General features: G+C 36.5%; 1 protein-coding gene across 11 annotated transcripts in view; it reads left to right on the top strand.

The window, feature by feature from the left end:
- The window catches only part of SYCP1 (synaptonemal complex protein 1), a 148,336-nt gene that overhangs the window by 97,599 nt on the left and 37,746 nt on the right, over window positions 1–12,991 (top strand). For all 11 annotated transcript variants that reach the window (XM_054463152.2, XM_054463103.2, XM_054463120.2 and 8 more), the window contains 3 exons: window positions 85–195; window positions 1,499–1,591; window positions 2,452–2,526. In XM_054463152.2, the coding sequence (XP_054319127.1) occupies window positions 85–195; window positions 1,499–1,591; window positions 2,452–2,526 (279 nt within the window). The remainder of the gene's footprint in view (window positions 1–84; window positions 196–1,498; window positions 1,592–2,451; window positions 2,527–12,991) is intronic.

Raw genomic sequence — 12,991 nt, 5'->3', positions numbered from 1 at the left:
TATTTAAGTAGAACATATACTTTTTACACTTGTTTGTTTTTTGTGCATTTATTTTAAGAAACTTTTTTTTTGCTTATTTGATAGGTTGAGAAAGCAAAAGTAATAGCTGATGAAGCAGTAAAATTACAGAAAGAAATTGATAAACGATGTCAACATAAAATAGCTGAAATGGTAGCACTTATGGAAAAACATAAGGTAATTTTTTTCTTCTTATATAATGAAAATTATTAATTGGAGCCATATTTCTGTTAAATAATGGTGAAATCAAGATAGTATTCTTATTTGTCAGAGAAGATTATTGTCTATGCAACAGTGACTGACTATAGCTAGAATACCCTTGATGCCCATTTCTTCAAGTTCAGATCTTAGCCATACAAAGTTGAGCCTGTGTGTCACATCCTTGAGGAAATCTCTCTTTGTTATCTGTGATGAATGGAAGTAATCACTCTTTTTCTGGATTCTGCGAATAGTCTCTTACAGCACTTTCTACCTTATATATTTTTAAGTACATAACCAGGATAAGTATCTCATTGATATCTAACATATAATAGGCTAAATCAATTTTTATCAAAGGCATAAATAGATGAAATACTTAGTGTTTGATGTGTTTGTGTCTTATATTTTTAATTGTTGTTTTAGAGTATCCATCTGTTAAGGAATTAAGCCTCATTCCCCTTAAGATTTGGAGAAGATGTAGGGTATACCTACCTATTCATTTAACAAAAAAAGCTGCTGGAATACGAGATTATTATGAGGGAACCGGTGAGGATTTAAAAAATAGTTTAAATAACATTGTGAACTCATAGATTTAAACACATTTTGTATGTTTCAATCCAGTGCAGCATCTGTCCTTATTGATAGCTCATTTTCCCACCCTTGGCTAGCAGGAGCCTCTTTAAGCTGACTGGCAAGTCCTTTTGACTTAACTGTAATTTTCTCTGATAACTTTCTTTGAGTTATGACAAAATGTTTAAGGCTTCTTTTTTTGATGTAACAATTTTTTTATTATTATACTTTAAGTTCTAGGGTACATGTGCAGAACGTGCAGGTTTGTCACATATGTATACATGTGCCATGTTGGTGTGCTGCACCCATTAACTCGTCATTTACATTAGATATATCTCCTAATACTAGTTTAAGGCTTATATTTCCTGTCCCAGATTTGAAATCAGTCGGTTTTGTAGAAGTCCTGGTGTTTCTGGCATATTTTTAAATGTTAAAATTCAATGTTTCCAATAAAAGAATTATCTTTTGCTCTTAGGTTATTTCCAAGACTGTTGTGTGTTTCACTGTTGAGGTTGTTTGAATGAAAAAATATAATTGAAACATTAAAAAATATACCCATATATATTACTGAATTTATAAACATAAGCTTCTGCAAAATTAAATACTAAATAATTAATTAAATACTAAATTAAATATTAAAATATGTTAAGATACCAATCTTATAATCTATTCAGTTTTAATATATCTAAAATGTCTTCTTTGTTTAATATAGCACCAATATGATAAGATCATTGAAGAAAGAGACTCAGAATTAGGACTTTATAAGAGCAAAGAACAAGAACAGTCATCACTGAGAGCATCTTTGGTGAGATACAGAAAAAATAGCAGTAACGGCCAGTTTTCATAATGTCAGCAGTGACTGGTGGTAAAGAATAATATTAAGTAAAACGAATTTTTGAGCTATAGAATCAGAGTCTTAAATCTGAAAGGGATCTTATAGATCTTCTAGTTACATGTTTTTTTCTAATTTAGTTTTTGAAATAGTGGAACAAACTATTTTTTCAAGTGAAATTTTATAAACTCCAGTAAACAAATAAGTTTGGAGCTCTGATTGAAATTGGGAGAGGAGGGTGGGATAAATTGGGAGAGAACGAGGAGAGATATACTTTGTGTTAAATTTTTATTTAAAGAAAACTATAAAAAACTTGATTTTTGTTTTGTTTTGTTTTTGTTTTTTGAGATGGAGTCTTTCTCTGTCCCCCAGGCTGGAGTGCACTGGCACGATCTTGGCTCACTGCAACCTCCACCTCCCAGGTTCAAGCAATTCTCTGGCCTCAGCCTCCCGAGTAGCTGGGACTACAGGTGTGCATCACCACACCCGGCTAATTTTTGTATTAATATTTTTAGTAGAGACGGGGTTTCACCATGTTGGCCAGGCTTGCCTCAAACTCCTGACCTCGAGTGATATGCCTGCCTCTGCCTCCCAGGGAAGTGCTGGGATTACAGGCGTGAGCCACTGTACCCAGCCCAAAAAGTTGTTTAAATGAGGTTTTTAGCTATGTTAAGCTAGCAGCCTTTATATCAGTTGACTTTAAAAGTATCTATATTTTATGAGTGAATTTATTTCTCTACAATATTAAATTTACTCGGAGCACTAGTTTATATTTTCATTGTCTTAAGAAATACATGGAAGCTCTTCTAAACTTCATGTTTCTTTTTCTTTAGGAGATTGAACTATCCAATCTCAAAACTGAACTTTTGTCTGTTAAGAAGCAACTTGAAATAGAAAGAGAAGAGAAGGTAGGTTTTATGGCATTATAGATAAAGTGATTGTAAGGTTTAGGGGCAACTTTGCATTTTTAGAATTATGTCATATTATAAAATAATTTGATAAATTTCAGTAACAGGATGAGAAAATAGTTTTCCCCCAGAAGCTTTTTTCTAGAAACATTTAGAATATTTCCTAATGTAAATGCAAAACACACGTAAATATAATTGTACTTTTAAGAAAAGAACACTTTTGTGGCTCATGCCTGTAATCCCAGCACTTTGGGAGGCCTAGGCGGGCGGATCATGAGGTCAGGAGATTGAGACCATCCTGGCTAACATGGTGAAACCCCGTCTCTACCAAAAATACAAAAAATTAGCCAGGCACGGTGGCGGGCGCCTGTAGTCCCAGCTACTCGGGAGGCTGAGGCAGGAGAATGGCGCAAACCCGGGAGGCGGAGCTTGCAGTAGCTGAGATGGCGCCACTGCACTCTAGCCTGGGAGACAGAGTGAGACTCCGTCTCAAAAAAAAAAAAAAAAAAAAGAAAAGGAACCCTTTTTTTTTCCTGCAAATACTGTTAACATTTTTAATGTATATCCTTCTAGGATGTTTCCTTTTTTTTTTATTATACTTTTAGGGTACATGTGCACAACGTGCAGGTTTGTTACATAGGTATACATGTGCCATGTTGGTGTGCTGCACCCATTAACTCGTCGTTTAACATTAGGTATATCTCCTAATGCTATCCCTCCCCCCTGGAACATTTTTAAATATACTGTATATGAGTAATATTATCTTGTATTAAAATGCTTATATATTTAGATATGCTTTTTTTGAAGCTATTCATCATGTTTCAGAAAAAAGGGCTATCTCTGTAGTGCTTTACAGTTTGCAAAGTGAATTGATTCACACTGTAAATGACAAATACTATTTTTTTTGGTTTCTATGAGATAGGAACTGTGTTTAGTACCCTACTTACATTTAATTTAATCTTTACAGCAATGTTATATGCCATACTTTATTATTATCTTTATTTTGACAGAGGTTACATTATTTATTCACGATTACATAGTAAGAGAGCAGAATGACTAGAATTCAAACCTAGGTCTATTTTTGCACGGCTTCAAACCTATTCTCTTAATCACTCTGCAACAGCTTAGGTAACATACACTTTCAATTTCAAGCCTCTGAGAATTTGTTTACTTTGTTTCCTGCATTTAATTCCTTTCATCTTTTTCTATCTTGGAAAATCTCACACATCTTTCATCTTATAGTTGTGAGCTTACTATATATGTGTGTATTCTCATAGCACTTTGTTTTTAATGTTAAAATGGTTATTTCACTCTGTGCCCCCTGTTATATTGCAAGCTCTGCAAGGGCTAATTATGCCTTATTTATCTTTGTTTTCCGTTTATCTGAGTACAGGGCTTTGAAATTTTTGTATTTGCTGTTAAAGGACTAACAAAATGGCTTTCCCTTCATCTGCAATAATAAGATTCATGCTTACCTTTATCCTACTGTTTCAGTAGAAGAGGAATTCTTCTATGGCTTAACTCTCGATGCTATTAAACCCTCAGCAATCTTTACTTTTTTACTCTAGTCAGTAAACATAAATAAGAATTCTGTTACTGTAGCTTGTATCTCAAGTTCTTTGGCTCTCACATAAGTAGAAATTAACACCAGGCCAAAGAGACATTTTTCTCAGTGAGGGTTTAATAGGCTTGTGGCTCAGTCAAAGCAAGGGAGAGTTTACGGCAAAGGGATCTCGGTGCTAGCTCCCTGAGGCTCAGCTTCTGTCATTTTAGAAGCTAAGGCAGAAAATGAAATGATGTACAAGCATGTTTAGGCGAGATTTTCTTTGCGTTTGTGCAATGGGACATCATGCTCTGACATACATTGCATGATCAGAAAATGGTGGATAAGCCCTGCCTTGGGTGGTTTTAGTATTAAAATGATATTATAATGAGGAAAAAATCAGTGAAAGGTCAGTGTTGGAGTCTGTCTTGTCTTCAGCAGACTGGATCTGGTCCAGTTCTTATCGGGAATGCCAGAGCCTCACTAACCTTGAAAGATGGTCAGGTTCTTATCAGGAATGCTAGAGTCCCACTTTTAGTAACCTTGGGAGACATCACTTCAAGGAGATAATTAGTTTCTTCTTTTGATAGTTAAGAATTCAGCCTAGTCAGCTAAGTTAGGAGAGGTTCTCCTTCTGCTATGTGACTTGGGTCAGCTTATTAAGGGAGATAGGAAGGTAAGGGAGAGAATATGCCTTGATATATGAGGCCCAAGTGGTCTTGATTACCGTGTCTGTGGTCTACCAGGGCTGAATCCCTTCCCTATACTGTCTCATTCTATCATCTTATAAAAACTTAAACCATTAAACTGCTTAAGCTGCCATACTATTCTGTTCTTTTCTTAAGTATTAGTCTGTTTTTTCAGTTCTTATCTCCTCACCTATTACAATTTAGCTATTGGCCTAACTGCTTTCTTGTCTTGGGTCACACTGAACTCCTTATTAACAAATTTAAGGGCTTCTTTTTTATTTGCCTATCAAAAATAATTTAGGACCTCCATTTACATCGTATTGTGTTTCTTTCTGATCATTTATCTATGAAAAAATATGTAAACACACACATGTGCACACATGCACACACACAAATATGCCTGTACATAGATATAGATAAACAATTTGGGCTTGTGATAGATTGTTTTATTCAAAATGTATGCTGCCCTTTTCTATTAGGGTCCCTCCCAAAGGAAGAATTACATATTTCCACCTCGCTGACTTCAGATTTGACCAAATGTTTTGTTTTGCCCAGTGGAATGTGAGCAAAAGTGGCTTTTCTGAGAGGATGCTTTAAGAGACACCACATTGTCTTCCCAGCCTCTCTTTTCCTTTGGCCTTGAGACCGACGTAGAAGTTGCTTCTTCAGCCTAGATTCCTGGAGATAACAAAGAGTAGGGTAGAAACCAGTCTATAATTGACATGTAATGTGGTTGAGAAATAAACTTCTCTTGTAATCCACTAAGATCTGGGGTTGTTACTACAGTATAATTTAGTCTAAGCTCGTTGATATAAGGATTTATTGTATACATAAATTTATATGGTTTAATAAAAACACATTATGTTTCTATTTTATAAAATATTAATACAGAAAAGTACAAAAAGGGTAAGAATAGCCTACAAACCCATGTCTCAGAGTTTACTGTTTTTCCATCTGCTTTCCAACTTTCTATATACTCAGATTGGACTAACTGTTATAGAGATAATACCTTTAGGTGTTCTTCTTCTATTTAAAAAATGTCCATTTTTATTGCATTGTCTATACTATTGTTACTTTTTGGAAATTACTTTGACATTTTCTTTATGCTATAAAATATAGTCAGTATTTATGAATGTACATGAGGACATAAAATGAAGGTATAATTATAATCTATAGACTGATTATCTAGCTAACGATGAATGCTAATTATACATACATATATACATAATTATGTTAAATTACACTTTTTTTTTTTTTTTTGAGACGGAGTCTCACTCTGTCTCCCAGGCTGGAGTGCAGTGGTGCAATCTCAGCTCACTGCAAGCTCCGCCTCCCGGGTTCACGCCATTCTCCTACCTCAGCCTCCCCAGTAGCTGGGACTACAGGCGCCTGCCACCACGCATGGCTAATTTTTTGTATTTTTAGTAGAGATGGGGTTTCACTGTGTTATCCAGGATGGTCTCGATCTCCTGACCTTGTGATCCGCCTGCCTCAGCCTCCCAAAGTGCTGGGATTACAGGTGTGAGCCACCACGCCCGGCCTAAATTAGACTTTTATACACATTTTAAGAATGTAAGTAATACATACAAATGTAAAGGAAAATGTTGATGGAATTCTAGAGCTTACATCCCAGAATAACTTTTATCTATTTTGGGCATGTATCACTTCATATGGCTCCTTTATGAAAAAACAAAAACAAAAAGAACCATAGTCAGATACACTTACACATATCAAGAAAGATAAAGAATACCTTTGAAAAAAATGCCATATTAGTTACTTTAAACTAAAATATACATATTATATTTGAATTTATTGGAAAAAATGAAATTGGAATTGCAGAATTATTATTAAACTTAAGATAGATATTTCTTTACAAAATATTTAATAGTTCTTGAAAGAGCTTAGATTCTAAGGTGAAGAAAACAGACTGAAAAACATTTTGAAGAGGGAGGAAAGTTGTAGGTGCCAGTGTAGTTTCTTTTAATTAAGCTTTTTATTTTGAGATAATTATAGATTCACATGCAGTTGTAAGAAATAATATAGACAGATCGCATGTATCCTTTATTAAGTTTCCCCCCATGGTCACATCTTACAAATTGTAGGACAATATCACAACCAGGATTTTGACATTGACACAATTAAGATACAGAACAGTTCCATCTCCATAAAGATTCCTCATATTGCCCTTTTATAGCCACATCCACCTCCCTCCTCCACCCCTGGAAATCACTAACATGTTCTCCATTTCTTTAATTTTGCCATTTCAAGAATGTTATCTAGATGGATTCATACACTATGTAACCTTTTGTTATCAGCTTTGTTCCTTGGAGATTTATCCAAGTTGTTAGTCCAACCTGAGTATATAGAAAGTTGGAAAGCAGATAGAAAAATGTAAATAAGTTTTTTTTAGTTTTTATTGCCAAGTGGTATTCTGTGGTATGGCTGTACCACAGTTTAAGAGTTTGCCCAGTCAAGGGTACCTAGTTGTTTCTAGTTTTGAGCTATTATAAATAAAGCTGTTATGAACACCTGTGTACAGGTTTTGGTGTGAACTTGTTTTCATTTTTCTGAAACAGCTACCTAAGAATACAATTGCTAAATTGTATGGCAGTTGCATATTAGTTTCATAAGCAACTGCCAAACTATTTTCCAAAGTGGTGGTACCATTTTACATTACCATAAGCACTGTATAAATGATCCAGTGTCTCTGCATCCTTACCAGCAGCAACTTGCTGTTTTTTATTTTAGGTATTCTTGTAGGTTTGCAGTCATAATTCATTGTGGTTCTAATTTGCATTTTTCTGCTGTTGAACAGTGTATTAGTCTATTCTCATGCTGCTAATAAAGACATACCCGAGACTGGGTAATTTATAAAGAAAAGAGGTTTAATTTACTCACAGTTCCACAGGGCTGGGGAGGCCTCAGGAAACTTACAATTATGGTGGCAGGGGAAGCAAACATGTCTTTCACATGGCAGCAGGAAGGTTAATGAATGCCAAGCAAAGGGAGAAAAGCCCCTTATAAAACTATTAGATCTTGTGAGAACTCACTATCACGAGAACAGCAGCATGGGGGTAACCAACCTCATGATTCAATTACCTCCCACTGGGTACCCTCCCACAACATGTGCGGATAATGGGAACTACAATTCAAGATAAGATTTGTATCTGTGTTTTTATTTTTAACTAATTTTCTAATTAGACTTGTTTTTACCTGTTAAATTTTAAGAATTCTTTATATAATGTAATTATTAGTCCTCTTTCAGAGGGCTTAGTCCATTTGTGTTGCTATAACAGAATACTTGAGACTGGGTAATTTATGAAGAATAGAAATGTATTTTTCTCACAGTCCTGGAAAATGGGAAGTTCAAGATCAAGGTGCCAGCATCTGGTGAGGGCCTTTTGTGGCATCCTCCAGAGAGAGAAATGCCCTGTCTTCATATGGTGGAAGGCAAAAAGGCAAAGAATAAAAAGAGGGCCAAACATGCCTTTTTATGATGGGATTCCTGCCACCCATAAGGGCAGAGTCTTCATGGCCCTATCACCTTCCAAATGTCCTACCTCCTAACACTGCCACAATGACAACCAAATTTCAACATGAGTTTTGGAGGGTACAAACATTCAAACCACAGCATCAGATATGTGGTTTGCCAGTGTATGCTCCCAGTCTATAGCTTGTCTTTTTATTCTAACAGTTTTTTTGCAGAACAAGTTTTTAGTCTTGATAAATTTTAATTTCTCAGTTTTTCCTTTTATGGATTGTGCTTTTGACCCCAAGTCTAAGAACTCTTTGCCTAGCCCTAGATCCCAAAGACTTTGTCCTGTGTCTTTTTGTAAAAGCTTTAGAATTTTATTTTTTATACTTACATCTGTGATCCATTTTGAGTTAATTGTTATATAAAGCATGAAGTTCAGTTTTTGCCTATGGATCTCAGATTGCTCTATCACCAGCTGTTGAAAAGACTACTTTATCTCCATTGAATTACTTTCAAACTTTTGTCAAAAACTAGTTAGGCATGTTCTTATGGATCTATTTCTATGGTCTTTATTCTGTTCCATTGATCTATGTGTCTCTTCACCAACATAACTGCCATGATTACTTTATAGTAAGCCTTAATATCAAGTAAAATGATTTTCCTAGTTTATTTTTCTCTGTCAAGATTGTTTTAGATGTTTTAGTACCTGTTACTTTCCATATATTTTAGAATAAATTTGTTTATTTTTACAAAAACCTTGCTGGGATTTTGATAGAAAATTTATTAAACCTATAGATCACAGTTTGAGGAAAATTGACATCTTTACTTTGTTGAGTTTTCAAATCTATAGCATGGTATTTTTCTCCATTTATTAGATATTTGATTTCTTTCATAATAATTTCATAATTTTCATTATATAGCCTCTAAACCTGTTTTGTTAAATGTATATCTATTTCATTTCCTTTCATGCAATCAAAAAAATAGACATTTGTTCTTATTTTTATTAATTTTTAATTGACAAATAGTAATTGTGTACATTTATGAGGTGCAATGTGACATGTTGATATACGTACGTGTACGTTATAGAAGATTCAGTCAAACTAATTAACATGTCTATGACCTTGCCAGCTTATCATTTTTTTGACATGAGAACATTAAAAATATTTTAGCAATTTTATAATATGCAATATCTTATTATTAGTGGTGGTCATCATGCAGTGCAATAGATTGTGTTTTTAATTTTGTTTCCTATATGCTCATCATTAGTGTATAGAAACATGATTGATTTTTGTGTTTATTTTGTATCCCGTGCCTATGCTAAACTTATTTATTAGCTCTATAATGCTTATTTTTATTCTTTGTGATTTTCTGTGCAGACACTTGTCATCTGCAGGATGATTGGAAAGGATAAAACACTAATATTAATAAATACAATAATAATTATTATATTTTATTTTATCCTTTCCAAACAGTCAGTATGCTTTTTATTTTTTTAAATTTATTTTTGAGATGGAGTCTTGCTCTGTCACCAGGCTGGAGTGCAGTGGCGTGATCTCGGCTCACTGCAACCTCCACCATCCGGGTTCAAGAGATTCTCCTGCCTCAGCCTCCTGAGTAGCTGGGACTACAGGCACACGCCGCCATGCCCAGCTAATTTTTGTCTTTGTAGTAGAGACGGGGTTTCACCATGTTGTCCAGGATGGTCTCAATCTCTTGACCTCATGATCCGCCTGCCTCTGCCTCTCAAAGTGCTGGCATTACAGACATGAGCCACTGTGCCTGGCCTTTATTTCTTTTTCTTGACTTATTGCAGTGAGTGACTAGAACTTCCAGTGCCATGTGGTAGACTAATAAGTGGCGAGAGCATACATGCTTACAGTATTGATAAATGTAGGGAGAAAAGCATCCAATTTTTTAACCAATAAATAGATGTTAGCTATAGATTTTTTCTAGATTTAAAAAATCAAGTTGATGTAATCTCCCTGTAGTAATTTAATTAGAGTTTTTAAAAATCATGAATTGGTATTGGATTTTATCAGATGCTTTTTCTGCATTTATTGATATTATCATATGATTTTTCTTTTTATCTTGTTGATATGGTGGATTACCTTGGTTGATTTTTGAATGCTATTCCCTAGAATAAATCCCATTTGGTGTATGACATATACATATGGAGAGTGAGAAACAGAGAGAGAGAGAGAGGGCACTTGCTAGAGTTAATCTGCTAATATTTTCTTGAGGATTTTAAAATCTAAGTTCATGAGAAATATTGGTCTGTAGTTTTCTTCTTTATATTATCTTGTCTGGTTATGATATCATGAGTCTGGAAGTGTTTTCCTTGCTTCTGTTTTCAGGAAGAGATTGTATAAAATTGGTGTTAATTTTTCTTTCTGTTTGGTAGACTGATAGCCTTCTCCAGTGAAACTATCCAGGCTTGTAGATTTCTGAAAAGGACTTTTAAACAATAAATTCAATTTCTGTAATGGTTAATTAGGCTGTTTCAGGGTCACCATTAACCCACTCATATCTCCTCAAAACAACAAAAATTCTGCACCTATCCAGTCAAAATCTCACTTTGGGAGCCTCAGGACTCAAGTGGGAGTCTCTGAAACCCTCATGGAACCAAAGACCTTGGAGGGTCATTGTGAGAGTGCAGACTGACAGCACTTGGAGGGTCATTTTGAGAGTGAAGACTGACAGTAGGTTACAGGTGGCTGACCTACTGAGCTTGCTCCCAGGTTCAAGCCTAGGAATGGCCCAGTCCTCTAAGTGGCTTGGCTATAGCCCTGTTTGTCCTTGAGCTTGCAATCAAAACCATCTGCCAAAGAGTCCAGGGGGAATCACACTATTAGTGCCTTGATAGAGAGGCTTGTCTGCTTGCTAATATTGGTTTTGGCAGAGAACGTAATAGTTGCTTTGTGGCACTTCTCTAGCCCACTTTATCTGAGGTCCCAGCTGAGAGCTGCTAACACAAGGACCCAGAGGGAGACTCACCCATACCTCGCAGCTGAGGAGTCTAAGCCATCCTGAATAGGATCACCAACCTCTTTCCTTGTGCTGTCTCTGAGATCTGTCTTGTCTGGGAGATGTGTACCTGTTTGGGCTAACAAGATGGGCTCTCCAGCCTGTGTCCCCCAGCAGATCTTGGATGGATGGTGGGGGGACAGTCACAGGTCTGGCCCTTCCTGCTGCAGTCAGGGAACTATCCTGTCTGTGCAGGGCCGTGCTGAGAGATGTACACTCCTCTAATCCAATGGGATGGGCATTCCAACCTCTATCTCACAGTAATCCTGAGGGAGCTAATTCTCAGCTCCAATCCATCCTGCTACACTTAGGAAACTCTTCTGTCTGTGCAGGGTTCTCCTAGGAGACATGTGCTCTCTCAGCCACCAAGACTAGGCTCTCCAGCCTCCAACCCACAGCAGATCCTGAGGGGAACTATGGTCAACTCCAGCCCCTCAAGCTGCACTTGACATCCTATCTTGCCCATGCAGAGACCTGCTGGGAGGCATGTCCATCTCAGCCACTGGGCCAATCTTCTGAACTCAGGTCCCTGGTCAGCATTCCCATACAGTTCTAGTACCCTCCTTGGATCTTTCCCAGGCTTATCTGGGCTGGAACAGCATGTCAACCTTGGAGTCCTTGCTAGACTCATGGCAAGTGTGGACTTAGAGCATCCTCTAGTGCCGAGATGGCTGCAGTGGTCACAGGCTCAGAAAACACAACAACCAGACTTCTTAGAATCACTAGAATCACTGAGAAGCACAAACCAAGGCAGACTGTGCAGACAATTAAATACTTAATCTCTCAGTGTGCAGACATTGTCATACATCCACAAGCATCAAGAACATTAAGGGAAATAGAACCTCACCAAACAGACAAAATAAGGTGCCAGAGACTGACCCTAAATTGATGGAAATGTGTGATCTCTCAAAGAATTAGAAATGGCCAGGTTTTGTTGTTGTTGTTCTTGTTTGTTTGTTTTTGTAGAAACAGGGTTTCTCTCTCTTGCCCAGGATGAAGTGCAATGGTACAATCATAGCTCACTGGAATCTCCAACTCCTGGGTTCAAGAGATCCTCTGGTCTCAGCCTACTAAGTAGCTGGGACTACAAGTGACCACCACCCCACCCAGCTAATTTTTAAATTTTTTGCAGGGTTCTTGCTGTGTTGCCTAAACTGGTCTTGAACTCCTTAAGTAAACATTAAGTTTACTTAGATGTAAGACCTGAAACTATGAAATTACTGAAAGAAAACACTGGGTAAGTGCTACAGGGCATTGGTCCGGTCAAAGATTCTTTGAGTAAGACCTCAAAAAGCATAGGCAATGAAAGCAAAAATGGGTAAAATAGGATTATATCAAGCTACAAAGTTTCTGTACTGCAAAGGAAACAGCAAAGTGAGAAAAATCAGCCCTTGGAATGGGAGAACATATTTGGAAACTATCCATCCAACAAGAGATTAATAACCAGAATATATAAGAAACTCAAACAATTCAATAGCAAAAAATCCCAAATCATCTGATTAAAAATTGGACAAAATCTTGAATCAAAATTTCTCAAAAGAAGACATACAGATGGAAACAGATATATGAAAACATGCTCAACATCACTAATCATCAGGGAAACGCAAATCAACACCACCACAATGAGATACAACCTCACACCTATTAGGATGGCTGTTGTTAAAAGTCAAAAGATAGTAAGTGTTGATGAGGATGTGGAGCAAAGGGAACCCTTGTTTACTGTTGCTGGGAGTG

This window comes from Pongo pygmaeus, chromosome 1 (assembly GCF_028885625.2).
Source record: "Pongo pygmaeus isolate AG05252 chromosome 1, NHGRI_mPonPyg2-v2.0_pri, whole genome shotgun sequence".
In the NCBI taxonomy this organism is placed as follows: domain Eukaryota; kingdom Metazoa; phylum Chordata; class Mammalia; order Primates; family Hominidae; genus Pongo; species Pongo pygmaeus.
This window is presented reverse-complemented; position numbering and strand designations above follow the sequence as displayed.